Source organism: Leptonychotes weddellii, chromosome 10, assembly GCF_054177405.1.
Source record: "Leptonychotes weddellii isolate Sample4059 chromosome 10, ASM5417740v2, whole genome shotgun sequence".
In the NCBI taxonomy this organism is placed as follows: domain Eukaryota; kingdom Metazoa; phylum Chordata; class Mammalia; order Carnivora; family Phocidae; genus Leptonychotes; species Leptonychotes weddellii.
This window is the reverse complement of record NC_138378.1, coordinates 79841361-79857076: the sequence shown is the minus strand read 5'-3', so window position 1 is coordinate 79857076 and position 15716 is coordinate 79841361. Positions and strand designations below refer to the sequence as shown.

Below are 15716 nucleotides of genomic sequence, written 5' to 3'. Positions count from 1 at the left end.
AGAAAATAGAACAAATGGGTTGAAGGCAATAATAAAAAGTATGTTCAAAGAAAATTGTAAAAAATGTCCTAATCTTGTAGCTCGCTTAGGTTCTCACTCAGCTGTATGTGGTCTTCAGCTACACAGGGGCCCCTGATCCCTCCTAATTTCTTCCGGAGCATCAGTTGCCTCTTATTTCGTCCATGTGGTCCATCATTGCAGCAACATATTTGCTAATGCACACAACTCCCTTCTTCTTTGTCTAGCTCCTGATTAAAACAACAGGCAAAACACTAACTCTAAGTAAATCCCTCTTTCTCCCCTTTTGCCCTCTGCCTGAAATAACCAAATGCTGCTACAGCTTTGCAGATTGAAACCATTAGAAATTCATGGTATCAAACCTCAGCTGAGCCTTTCAAGTAGTACTTCAGTCTCTATTTGCTTTTGGAAACATCTTGTTCTCATTCTTCACAATAGCCATTTTAAACCTTGACAATTCGAATAATTTTATTTTTTAAAGATTTTATTTATTTATTTGACAGAGAGAGACACAGCGAGAGAGGGAACACGAGCAGGCGGAGTGGGAGAGGGAGAAGCAGGCTTCCCACTGAGCAGGGAGCCCAATGCAGGGCTCAATCCCAGGACCCTGGGATCATGACCTGAGCCGAAGGCAGAAGCTTAACGATTGAGCCACCCAGGTGCCCCGACAATTCGAATAATTTTAAATACCTGTTTATCTAAATGTACCCTAAAATTAAATGGCAAATGCAAACTAAGAGAAAAATGCAGCATTAATGAAGAAGGGTTAAAGTTTATAACATATAAAGAGCTTTTACCAATCAATAAAAGATCAGATTTCCCAAAGAATAGTAGACAAAAAACAAGAATCAGCGGTTTGCCAAGGAAAAATTACAAATCGCTGATAAAACATACATGGCCTGAGTTCTAGCAATTAAACAAATGCCAAATAAAAACAACAATGAGGTTAACATTTTTATTTTATAAAATTCTCAAAGATTTGAGTGATTGTGTATATAATTTCAGTTTTGGAGAAAGTGTGGAGAAATGAGTACTCACACACAGTGTTATGGGATTGTAAATTGCTACAACCTCTCTAGAGAGTGATTTGGGAATATCTGTCAAAAGCCTTAAAAACATGTATACCATTTAGCCGGAAGTTCCACATTTAGGAATGTATCCTAAGGAAATAACTAGGGATATGGGCAAAAATTTTACTATGAGGACAATTGATCTCAGAACTGTTTATATAGTAAAAAATCAGAAAAATGGGTGAATATTAATTGAAATAGAAAAATGTTTATGATGTGTTTTTAAGCGAATAAAGCCTGTTACCATATAGCATATGCAGTATGGGGCCATTTATGTTTGTATATTCACATGTATATGTAAGTACATTTTATTGCAAATTATATCTGGATGCTGGGATTTTATGAGTGTGTCTGTGTATTTTTAAATTTCTTTTGCTTAGCTGTATGTTTAGGTATTCTATACTTCATTGATACCACTTTTGTAATAAGTAATGTTATTTTATTGGAATTTAAAATTTAGGATTAGGGCACCTAGATGCCTCAGTTGGGTAAGCATCTGCCTTCGGTTCAGGCCATGATCTCAGGGTCCTGGATCGTTGGGAATCCCTGCTCAGCAGGGAGTCTGCTTCTCCCTCTCCTCTCTGCCCCTCCCCCCTGCTTGTGCTCACTCACTTTCTCAAATAAATAAATACAATCTTAAAAAAAATTTAGAATTATATCATCCATATATTTTAAAAATTACCACTTCCTTATTCTTTTCTGACTTCTAGACCTGTGTATCTAAGTGCCCTGAACATTACAATTTGGTGTGCCATAAACATTTCAAATTCAACCTGGCTTGCATGGAATATTGTCCTTCTCTGTCAGTTGTTCTTTCTTTTATGTACCATGTAGGGCATCACCTATGCCAGAAGATGTATCTTACTCACTGCACATATCCAGTTGCTTAGGGTCAGTCCATTTTGCCTCTCAGTGTTTCTCAGATGTGTCCCCTCCATTTTATTCCCACCATCAATGAATTAATTGATCCAAGCCCCATTCTGTTTTTGCTTATCTTGCATAACAGCATTTTCCATGGTCTATCTGCCTCCCATCTTGCTTCATAGCAAAGATTGTATTTTGTAGCAAAATGATCTTTCCAAACTAGGTCTGATGATGTAATTCTTTTTTATTTTTTAGAACACTTTAGTGGATCCTCATTATCTCTGGGATGAAATCCAAACACTTTTGTATGGTTTATAGTTAGGATTGCTTTCAGCTGCAAATAATAGAAAGCCTCAACTTGGTGGCCTAAACACATAGGAGGTATCTTACCTTCATAACAAGAAGTCTGGAGGAAGGTGGTGCAGTGGCTCAAAGATGTAGGGACCACCATCTCTGTGATTCTCATGTCCTTTCTTTTATGCTTGTCATCTCATGGCTGCAAAGTGGTTGCTGTTGCTCTTGCCTTCATTCAAGATGGTTGAAAAAGGAAGGACGATCCAGTAGATGTCATGTTTCATTGGCCAGAACTGTGTTACCTGACCATCTAGCTGAAAAAAATGACACAGCTTTTTCAACCTTTAGACTAGTGGTTCATAACCAGGGATGATTTTGCCCTATGGGGGACTGCAGGAGATATCTAGAAACACTTTTGGTTGTCACAACTGGGGTGGGGGGTGCTGCTATTGGCATCTAGCAGTGGAGAAACATCCTACAATGCACAAGACAACCCCCTACAACAAAGAATTAACTGGTCCAAGAGGTCAACAGTGCTGAGTTTGGAAAACATGCTGTAGAGGCAAGCAAGGGAGAAGAGATTTGGGGATAGGGTGAGTTCTCCAATCTGCAGTTTCTTATGTGGTTTCTCAGGGCTTTTAGTGTCTGAACTTGACTTCTCGGTGCTCTTGTTTAGTTGTAGAGCTCCCTGATCAAGATCTCATTCCAATTATTCTAAACCACTTCCTGCACCTTTCTCACCTCTGCTTTTTTGCAGTCATTTCCTTTTCCAAGAATTCTTCCCTTCGGTCCTGGACTGGCTAACTTCCTCGCAGTCTTCAGGTTCTACCATCCTCTCTCCTCACTCTCCCACCCTGGCTTAGGTGCCTGCCCATCCATGTACTCCTCCACACACGTTTTGTTTCCCTGTATCTCAGTACTGGGATTGGAGCAGTTAACATTTCTTGTTTCAACTCTGTGCAAGCAACCCCTTGGGATCATAATATAATAATTTATGATGAAGGTAATCATCTCATTAATAGTAATAACCTCATAAGTAACTTCTAATAGGGTCGTTAGAAAGATTAAATGGAATGATTGCTCTTTAATTTAATGTTTTGAATTGATAATACATTCTCCTGATCACTCTTCCATTTCCTTTCATTTCTTCCTTAAAAGTCACCTTCTCGGTTAGATTCCCTCTGGTCACTCCACCTGCCTGCTCCCCTCCAGCACACATCTGACACTTCATATCCTCCTTCCTATTTTTACTGTTTTCTTCTCCTTATCACCTCATTGCCATCTAACATACAACCTGTTTTATTTGTTTATCTTGTTTATTTACTATCTCTCCCAGTAGGATATAAGCTCCCAGGAACACTGAGATTTTTGTTTCTTTCCTCAGCCTCTAGAATAGTGTCTGGCACTATTCTAGAGGCACTGGCAATAGGTGCTCAACTAATCAGTGAATAAACATGGCTAAATGATCAAATGATATAAAAAGATATATAGTGAGAAGTCTTAGCTCAGAGCTGCCCCCTCCATCCAGTCCCTACGTTTGAGCCATCATCAGTCCTTTCTGCATCCTTCCAGAGTTCTTTGTGCACAGGTAAGAAAAGATGAACATCCAGTCTCATCCTCGCCCCTTTTAAACACAGGTAGCATATCATACATACTCTTGTGTACTTTGCTTTCTTCACCAAAAACGTTATCATGAAGATATGTTATATCAGCGTATAGAGAGCTTCCTCCTTTTAGATGACTATATACTGTTCCGTTGTACAGATGAACCATAATTTAACCAGTCCTCTCTTGGCCAGTGGGAGTAGTTCAAATCTTTTCAAACAGGGCAACAGAGTTGCAATAAAAAGAACTGTGGGCACACATACATGTTCAAGTGCATTTGTAGAATAAGTTCCCAAAAGTGGAACTCTTGGATCAAAAGGTGTATGAATTATTAGTTAAGGTCAATATCACCAAAGTGCCACTTAAGGAGTTTTACCCATTTACTCTTTTTAAGATGCATAAGAAGGTCCTGCAACGCTATTTTTAAACTGTTGAGATTTGAGAATCTGATAAATGAAAAATATCTAAATGTCATTTAATTTCTGTTTCTGTAGGTCACAGGTCAGCAAACGTTTTCTGTAAAGGGTCAGATAATAAATATTTTTGGTTTTGTGGGCCATACAGTCTCTGTTCTAACTACCGAACTCCTGTGCTGTTGGCCTAAAGCAGACATAGAGCATAGATGAATGGGCACAGCTGTGTGCTGACAACAAAACACACGGTGGTCAGGTTTGGCTTAGGAGCCATAGTGTGCCAAGTCCTGCTTTGGGTGAGCAGCTTTTCATACATTGAATGGCCATTTGTCTTTCTTTTCCTGTGAACTGTCCATAATCTTTTGTCCATTTTCTGTATTGGTTGTTGGTCTTTCTTCTTAATGCTCTTTCTAGGTGTTCTTTATATACTAGCCCCTTGTCTCTGTGGCATATTTCAAATATTTTTCATAATTTTGGCATTTGTCTTTTAGCTTTATTTACAGTAATTTTTCCCAATGCAGATGTACTGGGGGATCATTTTTTTCCTTTTTTTTCTTTTTAAAGATTTTATTTATTTATTTGAGAGAGAGAGAATGAGAGACAGCATCACAGGGAGGAGGGTCAGAGGGAGAAGCAGACTCCCTGCCGAGCAGGGAGCCCGATGCAGGACTCGATGCCGGGACTCCAGGATCATGACCTGAGCCGAAGGCAGTCGCTTAACCAACTGAGCCACCCAGGCGCCCCCATTTTTTTTCTTATTTAAACAATATTCCTTGTTTTTTTTTAATTTAAATTCAATTAGCCAACATAGAGTACACCATGAGTTTCAGATGTAGTGTTCAATAATTCATCAGTTGCGTTTAACACCCAGTGCTCACCACATCACATGCTCTCCTTAATGTCCATCACCTAATATTCTTTGAATGTGTAACTGTAAGTACAGCGGTGTGAACTATGTAGTAGCCAGCCAGAATTTGAATCACTTTTCCCATGAGATTGACTTGAGAGAGGTGGTCTCTTAGCAGTGAGGGAGTCTAATCCAGCATAACTCAATTGATAGTCACAAATTTGGGGTTTGAAGAAAGTACTGTAGTTTCTGTTTCATGTTATTCCCTTTTATACTGGGAATCCTGTGAGAGTTGAGAACCTTTGTGTCTTTAGCCCCAAAGACACTACAGACTAACAGTAAATTTCTGTGGAATAAAGAAACCATTTATTGACCTATCATATTAGAACAAATTTTAACAGTTGGACTATACTCTCCTGGAGAGGGTTTGGTAAAAGTAGTATTTTCATACACAGCTGATGGCAAGAAAATTTAATGTATTACTTTTGAAAAGCCACTGGCAATATGTATCAAGAGGTATAAAAATACGTATCCTCTAACACAAATATTCCTTTTCTGAGAATGCATTATAAGGCAACACATGAAACAAGGAGAAAAGGAAGTAGCATTATACACAACAGTACTCTGACTATCCATTTGTCCAAACCCATACAATGTACAACACCTAGAGTGAACCCTAATGTAAAATATGGACCTTGTGTGATTATGATGTGTCAGTGTAGGTTCCTGAGTTATAACAAATGTATCACTCTGGTGGGGGATGTTAATAATGGGAGAGGCTATGGGTATGTGGCGGTGAGGGTTATGGGGAATCTCTGTACTTCCCTCTTAATTTTGCTGTGAACCTAAAACTGCTTTTAAACATAGTCTTACAAGCAAACAAAAAAAGTATGCAGATAAAAATATAAATTATGTAAATACAACCAAGTAAATATAAATAAATATGTACATATTTATATGATAGGAAGAAAGAACAGAAGAAAATTCACTTCACTACACTACACAGTGTGTAGTTATATTCAGGTTGTGGGCTTATGGTGATTTTATAAATTTTTTTCATCCCTTACTCTTTTAATGTTGTACCATTATACACACACACACACATTTATATGTATACACACATATATACACATATGTACATCTATTATACATATTTATCCATATATAATAGATTTATTACCTGGACTTTTAGAAATTATGTATTCATGATTTAATTCAGTAAATATTTGTGAGATACACACAATGAGCAAGGCAATGTGCTGCATGTTCTGTAAATCCAAAGTGAAACAGGTGGATTCTGCCCACAAATTTCTCACTGTTGTATGGGAAATATAGTCATTACATAACTAACTATAATACAACTACATAAAGTGCTGCCTAGATCAGAGGGGCTAATTAATCACATTCTCCCCCCCTTCCAGACTCAAGGAGTCAGCAAATAATCAGAATAGGGTATCAACTGCAGCATTGGTTACGCCAGAGCAGAGAATATTCAGGGCCTTCTACCTAGCTCCCCTTAGTCCTAGGGCCATAGGACCATAGATCTTTCCAGCTGTAGATGAAGGAAGGTGAGCAGGGTGCATTAGGATGATGGGTAAGGTCAAAGGAAGGCCTCTTTTAGGGATGCTTATGGCCTGGACAGGTGGTAAGGGAAGATGAAAGAGGCGAAAGGGAGGGAGTATATATACTCCAGAGCCAGCCTAGTGGGGCAGCGATTCTCCCACACCTCCTCTTCCCAAGGAAGAACAAGTCAGGGATGGAAGAAAGAGGGCAGCTTTCTCCAGCATTTCAGAGAGGGCAGAAGTGTTAGTGGGAGTTTTTGCTTCTCTATGGGGAGAGGCAGAATCTCATAAAGAGGAATCCTTGCAATGCTTTAAGAGTTCAGAGAAGAGATTATGCTGAATACCCCCTGATTCTACAAAAGCCCCATTACTCTTCTTTAAAACCTATTTGTAAACATTTTTCTTTCCAATCAAGGGATTGCAAGCTTGGGGTGCCTGGGTGGCTCAGCTGGTTAAGCGTCTGCCTTCAGCTCAGGTCATGATCCCAGGATCCTGGGATTGAGTCCCCAGCTGGGCTTCCTGCTCGGTGGGGAGTCTGCTTCTCCCTCTCCTTCTGCCTCTGCCTCGTCCCCTGTTCATGCTCTCTCTCTCAAAATAAAATAAGATAAAATAAAATAATAAATAAACAAACAAATAAATAAATTAATTAAATAAAATCTTAAAAAAAGGGGGGTTGCAAGCTTTGAGGCCAAAAGTCTAGGCAGGGGAACCAGTTACACTTGCACGGAGACCAGCTGATCTGGCCTAGACTGATGCTGCTCTTCTCCTATAGAGTCTGCTGGGCATGATATGACCTCCGAGGTTACAAATGAAATTAGCCCAGGATCTCCACATAGAGCCTCTTCCTGCCCATGAAAACAATGACCCTACAGGAAGCAAGATACAGCAATACATTTATTTTTATTTACTGAGGGAAAACAACCGACAATAGCCCTCCCCACTCTACTTCCTGGGCAATTAACAGCTGTCTGGATCTGGCCAAGACCAGGGTGGATCACTGGCCAGGAGGAAGTGACCTGGAGCACAGACTAGAGAAAACAACCACAATAGAGCTACAGTTTTGATTTTTGCAGAAGCATGATGAAGAAAAACAAAACAAATTATATCAGCTGTGAAAATCAGCCCTGAGTCACCTCCTCAGGAACCAGTGAGGCCCAGTCAACTCTTTGCCCTCTCTCATTGCTTTTACTGGGCTTTTCTGGGAATCCATGTCTAAGAAAGCTGTAGGCAAAAGAGTATGTTTTCTGGTTGGAGTAGCAGGATAGGATGCACTAGTTAAGCTAGAGGGAGAAGAGGGGTTCCCAAGATAAAGTTCAGTAACCATCTTCAAAGTTAACCTCTGAAATGGGGGCGTGGTGAGGGCAGGGTTTGAAAAACATGGAGACACACTCCAGGGAAGAAAGGGTGGGATGAGAAGGGAAGGAAGGGAGGAGGAGGAAAAAAGATTAGATGGATGGAGGGATGGATGGAAGGGAGGTAGAGAACGTGGAAAGAAGGAAGAAAGGGAGAGAGGGAGGAAGGAAGAAAATAAATAAATAGAGTTATCATTTATTGAATGCCTCTCCTTGCCAAGATCTTGGATAATCCCTTTATGCTGGTCATCTGTAATACCTTTAACCTTTACCACAACTCAGCAGGGTAGGTAAGTAGTGTTTAAAAGATGACTGAGATGAGGTTTCAAATTGATGCTGGTCTGCCCAGTGGTTTTCCATCCTGGTAAAAGCATGGATTTGGGTATCTTTCCTAGAAAGCCTTCTCAGATTCCCATATCTGAACGTTAGCTTTTCCACTCACCTTTGTGTTTCTGGAGATCCCTCTTCATGCTTCTATAGAAACTCTTCCCTTTAGTATGGGAATGGGTGGGTCTGCTTCCCTGCTGGGCTGTTAAGCTCCTCAAGGCCAAGAGCTCCCTCAATCCTCTCAATGTTTCCTGGATATCAACTAGACAGGGTTCAGTTTCATCCTCCCTCACTGAATATTTATTTATTTATTTAAATCAAGCAATCAATTAATTTTTATTGAGATATAACTGACATATGACATTATGTAGATTTAAGGTTACAAGGTGTTGACTTGATACATTTATATATTGCAGTATGATTACCATCATAACATTAACTACCATGTCTTTCACATCACCTAATTATCTTTCTTTCCATGGTGAAAACAATTAAGATCTAGTGTCTTAGCAACTTTGAAGTCTATAATACAATATTGTTTTCTATATTCACTAGGCTGTGCTTTAAATCTCCAGGACTTAAATTTATCTACTGGTTGCAAATTTGTAGCCTTAAACAACACATACCCAATTCTCTCACTCTCCAGCGTTTATTAACCATTACTATACCCTGTTTTTATGAGGTCTTTTTTAGATTCCACATATTAGTGATATCATACAGTATTTATCTTACTTTTTTTGACTTAATCTCAATTAGAATAATGTACTTAAGGTCACAACACATTTTCTTTATCCATTCATCTCTTGATGGACACTTAGGTTGTTTCCATGTCTTGGTTATTGTGAATAATGCTGCTGCGAATATGGGAGTGCAGATATCTCTTAAAGACAGTGATTTCATCTCCCTATGTTTCCTTGACCATCTTAATAGATGCAGGAAAAGCATTTGACAAAATACAACATCCTTTCATGATAAAATCCTCAACAAATTGGGTATAAAAGGAGCATACCTCATTATAATAAAGGCCATATATGACAAACCCACAACTAACATCATGTTCATTGGTAAAACATTGAAAACTTCTCAACTGCATACAAAAGCTCCACCCTTTTATTCCCCTCTTTATAGTTTTGATGTTACCATTTACCTCTTTTTATATATTGTGTTCATTAACAGATTATAATAGTTACAATTATTTTTAGTACTATTTTCCTTTAATTATACCATAGTTTAGTGGTTAACACACTATTCTATTACAGATTTAGAGTTTTCTAAATCTGATTGCATACTTACCTTTACCAGTTTGTTGTACACTTTCAGATGTTTTTGTGCCACTAATTAGCATCTTTTCACTTCAGCTTGATGGACTCCTTTCATCATTTCTTGTAAGGCAGGATACCTTCAGCTTTTGTTTCACTGAGAAAGTCTTTATTTCTCCTTCATATCTGAAGAATAACTGTCATATAGAGTATTCTTGGCTGGTAATTTTTTCTTCAGCATTTTGACTATGTCAGTCCACTCTCTCTCTCCTGGCCGGTGGGGTTTCTGCTGAGAAATCCACTGATAGCCTAATCCTTTATAAGTTATACTTTTTTTTTTCCCTCTAGATACATTTAGGTTTCTTTTTCTTTGATTTTTGACAGTTCCATTATAATGTGGCTTGGAGGTCTTTTTGCATTGAGATATTAGGGTGATCTATTAGCTTTGTGAACTTGGATGTCAAAGTGTCACCTCAGTTTTGGGATGTTCTCAGCTATTATATTTTAAAACAAACTTTCTGGCCCCTTCCTCCTCTCTTCTCCTTCTGGAACCCTGATTATGCTAGTATTTGTACATTTGACCGAATCCCATAGATCACATAGGCTTTCTTTGCCATTCTTTTTTCTCTGTTTGCCTTGCACTGGGTTGTTTGAAAAGCACTGTCTTCTAGGTCACTTATTTTGTCTTCCATTTGATCTACTCTGCCGCAGATTCTCTCTATTGCATTATTCATTTCAATCATTGAATTCTTCAGCTCCAGAATTCTGTCTGGTTCTTTCTTATGGTTTCTATCTCGTTGCTAAATTTCTCATTTTGTTCATGTATTTTTTCCTGATTTCACTGAATTATCTTCTGTGTTTCTTTGTAGCTCATTGTTTCCTCAAAACAGTTATTTTGAATTCTTTATCTGCTAGATCATAAGATTTCATGTCTTTGAAGTCTTTATTGAAGGATTATCTTTTGATGATGACATGTTTTCTTGATTCTTCATGTTCCTTGTAATTTTGTGTTGCTGCTTTGCCTCTGAAGTAAAAGACACCTCCTCAACTCTTCACTAGTTGCTTTCAGATGGGGTATATTGTTTGTTGGTCCTGTTGTATATGGGGTTCTCTCAGACCTTGTATTTATACACCTGCTCCACACTTCTTGCTCCCTCTTGTGGCAGAATTCTTAAGCTTTTATGTCTTCTCTGGATCTTACAGCTCACCTGGTTGGCTCCTGGAAACCTCTCTTTTGTTTTTCCAGAAGGTGGTGCTACAGCTCAAGATTGTGGTTTCTCTCTTGCCCACAGTTCCAGGTCTGTGTTTCTGATAGCATTCTGGTTTACCCAACTTTTGCTGCCCATCTTGGAGCCCAAGTAAGGAACCACCTTAGAGTGAGGGAAGGTATGGGTTTAGCACTTGGGGTATTAGGGATGTCTGCCAGGTGGTAGGAAGATCCTTGGCTGAGGTTCTCCCAGAGGCTTGTGGGTGGACTTTCTCCAGACATGCTGAGCTCAGTCAGCATGAACTGTGTCCCTTTATAATGCCCTTTGATATTCTTACTTGCCTCTTTCCCAATTTCTTCCCTCCTCTCAGTCATGGAGGTCCCACTTTAGTACTCTGGATGTTGCTGGAGGGAAATGGGTTTCCTGTGCAGCATCTGGCAAAGCTAGGGTAGCCAGGCACTCACACACTGCTCCCCTTTCCCCCACAGAGTGGTGCCACGGGATAGTTCAATTCTGTGCTGTGTCAACTCGGGGGGCGGGGAGGGGCACTACTGGAAAAGTTCCTTCAAATTTGTTTTGTTTGTTTGTTTCCTTCATTGATGTGCTGGAATTCTGTTTCATCCATGGGTATTTGCCCAGGTCAACACTTTTCAAGATTTTCCCCCAAACACAGCTGGGAAGGGTCAGGGTTGGGGTTGCTCGTTCCACAGTCCAAACCAAAGTCTGTCTGCAGTCTGTCTATTACTGGATGATCTGATGGGCGGGTGGGAGAGACTCCTCCTGGCTTTCTTGGCCTATGCTGTTGGATCAGAGGGTCCCCACAGAGACACTTTTGTTTGTGGATGGATGCTTAATTAGCTGTTTAAAAAAAAGGGACACAAAAATTGGGATATCTTACACCACCATGATATTGATCACCCCCTTTCACCACATTTATGTTGTTTGTTGACTACCCTTGTATCTGCTACTAGTGTCTTCTATTTTCTTCTCTCCTCTCCTCTTTGTACCTATAATTTATATCTATTGTATTCACATCACTGTCATTTTGGTAGAAGTTTCAAAGGGAAGGAGGCATCATAAACACATGCATTCAATATGCTGTATTTAGACTGATAGAACCTTTTTTGGGTACAATTAAGAATGCATAAAACTTCAAAATGCCTATGCCCTTTGATACAGTTGTCCTATTTCTAGATAACTAACCTGTAGAAATAATTCTACATGTATATAAAGAGATGTGTACAAGGATACAAGCATGTTGACATTAGTATTGCTCATAATAGTGAAAAATTGTAAACCATTTATGTGATAGTAATAAGGAAATAGTTAAACTTTGATATGTCTATACTACAGAAGACTAGGCAGCAGTCAAAAAGAATGCTATTGGCATATCTGGAAATCTCTCTAAGAAACATTCTTAAATTTAAAAAAAACAGATATGTATTATATATGATCCCACTTATATTCTTTAAAAACCCACAAAAAAAAATATATGTTTTGATTCATACTAACCAGTGAATAGAGAGTATGGAAAACTAATTTGCTGATGGGCCCCTCTGTAGAGCAGCTCACAACATGGTAGCTGGCCTCATCAGAGCAAGTGAGTGAGAAAAGCCAGACAAAACGCATAAGCAATTTGGAAGTTAGTCTTTTGTAACTTAATCTTAGACTCATCCATCTCTTTTGCCATATTCTGTTTTTTAGAAATAGATCACTGGGTCCGGCCCACTAGGTCCAGCCCTCAAAGGAAGGGGCTTGTATAAGAGTCAGAATACTAAGAGGTGGGGGGCATCTCAGGAACTGACCACATGTATTGACTTAGGCCTGTGATGGTATAGTTAGAATAAAGGAGGCATTGGTCCTGGATTTTATTTATAAATTTGTCGTCAAAAAAAAAAAAAAAAAAAAGCTGCTTACATCTGTGATTAAAAGTTTCTTCAGGGGTTGCAGGAGCAAATTCAGAAGCCAAGAATCTTCCTCTGTAGGCGAAAATAGGCTTTAAACACATATACACCTCCTAAGCAAATGACATTTAGGTACAGTTGCTTGCTTATAATACATCCTAAATAATACTTTTCTTTCTTTTATCTTTTCATTCTGAAATTACTTCAAACTTAAAGTTGCAAGAATAGAGGAAAAGAATCCCATACACCCGGGCGCCTGGGTGGCTCAGTTGTTAAGCGTCTGCCTTCGGCTCGGGTCATGGTCCCAGGGTCCTGGGTTCGAGCCCCACATTGGGCTCCCTGCTCATTGGGAAGCCTGTTTCTCCCTCTCCCACTCCCCCTGCTTGTGTTCCTGCTCTCACTATCTCTCTCTGTGAAATGAATAAATAAAATCTTTAAAAAAAAAAAAAAGGGGGTGCCTGGGTGGCTCAGTTGGTTGAGCGACTGCCTTCGGCTCAGGTCATGATCCTGGAGTCCCGGGATCGAGTCCCACATCGGGCTCCCTGCTCGGCAGGGGGTCTGCTTCTCCCTCTGCCCTCTTCTGTCGTGCTCTCTGTCTCTCATTCTCTCTCTCTCAAATAAATAAATAAAATCTTTAAAAAAAAAAAAAGAATCCCATACGCCCTATACCCAGATTCACCGTTCGTTGATAATTATGTTTTGAATACACTATGTAGTTTGTCACATGGGAAGGCAATATTTGTAACCGTCGGAGCTTTGGGGGGTGGTGAGAGGTGCGCAAGGCGGGCAGGAGCCCTATGTGCTCTCCGCACATGGAGTCGTCATCTCTCAAATGCCTCTTCTTCCTCCTCCTGCAGAAAATCCCGAGCGAGCAGCTCTGTACTTTGTCTCCGGCGTGTGCATTGGGCTGGTGCTCACCCTGGCTGCCTTGGTGATGAGGATCTCTTGCCACACGGACTGCCGGCAGCGTCCCCGGAAGAAGTTCCTGCAGGACCGAGAGAACAGCAGCGACAGCAGCGACAGCGAGGATGGCAGCTCAGACACGGCGTCTGACATCTCGGTCAGGAGGCACCGCCGCTTCGAAAGGACTTTGAACAAGAACGTGTTCACCTCGGCCGAGGAGCTGGAGCGCGCCCAGCGGCTGGAGGAGCGGGAGCGCATCATCAGGGAGATCTGGATGAACGGCCAACCCGAGGTTCCCGGGACCAGGAGCTTGAACCGCTACTACTAGCGGCGGGAGCCCAAGCCCGCGCGCCGCAGGAAGCCGTCGGCAAGGGCCAGGGGCTGCAGGGCGGGTGGGCACAGAGCTGAACGTAGTTCTGCTGCAGTCCTGGGGGCAGAGATAAGAAGGCACGCCCATTTTCTAGCCAGGAGGACTGAGCTTTCCTTTTCGACTAAATGTATGCAGAAGTAGAAAAACCAAGTCAGTTCATCAATCTTTGCAGGTCGTAGGATGGTGCTGAAAAACCCTCTCCAGCAATCTGGATGGAGAATAGAGAAACGGGACTGTGGTTTCTCTTGATTTCTGAGGATCTCAGAAGTTTCTGCAGACTTCATTGCTATGTGTTACTCCTTTACAAAAGGAAGATTGTCATGGCATGAAGGCTAGAAGTAGCAGGGTGAACTCAACCCAGTTAAATTCCATTTTCTAAATGACCCCATGCTATGGAGGTGACTCTCATCCAGATAGCATGATTTATGATTATTATTTAAGGCTGATTTTTAAAAATCTTGTGTTGCAATGGCAACCTTGTCCATTTTAACTGGCACCTCAGGGATTAAAATCCTATTTTTTAGTATAGTTCCCACCTCATTCATGAAAATGGGTAGAATTAATGTATTATGGGAAATGTGTCAGTGAGCTAGAAAATATCAATAACCTCAAAGGATGAAGGGTTTTATTTTAAATAGTTTATAAAATATATATTAATGTGTGTATTTGAGGATGGTGCATAAGAATAAAAGCTGTGTTTTCCCCCTTTTTGGAGAGAAGAAATTTTGTTATGACTCTAGATAATTATGATTTTAAACATTTTGTTAAAAAAAAAAGTTTGGATTTCCAAGAAAAGAATGGGAATAGGAGATGAGGAATAAAGCCAAAATTAGGATGAGATTAAAAAAAAAAATAAATGCTACATAAAATCTTTTTTTGTTTCATGTCCATCTCTGCTGTAATGCTTACTTTAAATGGCAGCCCTTTTACATAGGTGGCTATGGTCTTTTGCCAGGCCCTTTCAACAACTGGAGAATTGGGAGAAATGGAGAAACTGGAGAATAAAGAAATGGCCCCTGTGTGACTAACTGGGGACCTTTCATTGCTGTGTGTTGCATATTATAGTTACAATGTAGCTGAGTTGTTGTTAAGCAGAGGATAGGCTTGTCCAAGGCTAAGAATAAGATGGTGGCCATATGGAGAAGGGAAGTCAGTAGAGAAGAAAGACAGCAAGGCTGAAACACATTTAGAAATGGGTTACAGAGAAGCAAGCAGCATCCTCCAGCCTTATAGACAGGAATAGTGAGTTCAATCTCTGTCGGCTCCCTTCTCTTGACATGCAGTGGGTTCCTTAGTCAGCCAGTTTGGGCGTTCCCAAGCCTTCCTACTGACATCCATCGGCGTCATCACCAAGACTGAAAGGATGGTTGGGAGACTTCCTCTGCTGGGGTCTCTATTGCTTTAGCAACCCACTGTCTGTGATAAGGGCTTGGAAGGCTGTCTTAAGAAGTGAACACTCACAAATCTCTGTTTGCCCAGGAGGTGATACAGTTGGCTTGAAACCTTGGTGGCTGATCTGATTATATCATTTTGGGTTGCCCCATTGGCTAGTAACAAATGCCAAAAATCTTGTAAATCAGTGTCTTTGAATCTGGGTTCCCATTCTTATGATTTCAGTCCCTAGGCAATAATTGCCTGGGCTTCAGATTAACATCACCTTGGTCTCTCTTAGAAAAGTGAAACAGCAAGGTGTTGCTTTCATCCCCAGAATTCACCCAAA

The 15716-nt window shown here is 40.3% G+C and overlaps 1 protein-coding gene across 4 annotated transcripts in view; it reads left to right on the top strand.

Annotated features, from left to right (window-relative positions):
* EVA1A (eva-1 homolog A, regulator of programmed cell death) overlaps positions 1–14869 on the top strand; it is a 47657-nt gene extending 32788 nt beyond the window's left edge. For all 4 annotated transcript variants that reach the window (XM_081796647.1, XM_081796646.1, XM_081796650.1 and 1 more), the window contains exon 3: positions 13581–14869. In XM_081796647.1, coding sequence (XP_081652773.1) covers positions 13581–13954 — 374 coding nt within the window. In that variant the 3' untranslated portion in view covers positions 13955–14869. The remainder of the gene's footprint in view (positions 1–13580) is intronic.
* The last annotated feature ends 847 nt before the right edge of the window (positions 14870–15716 follow it).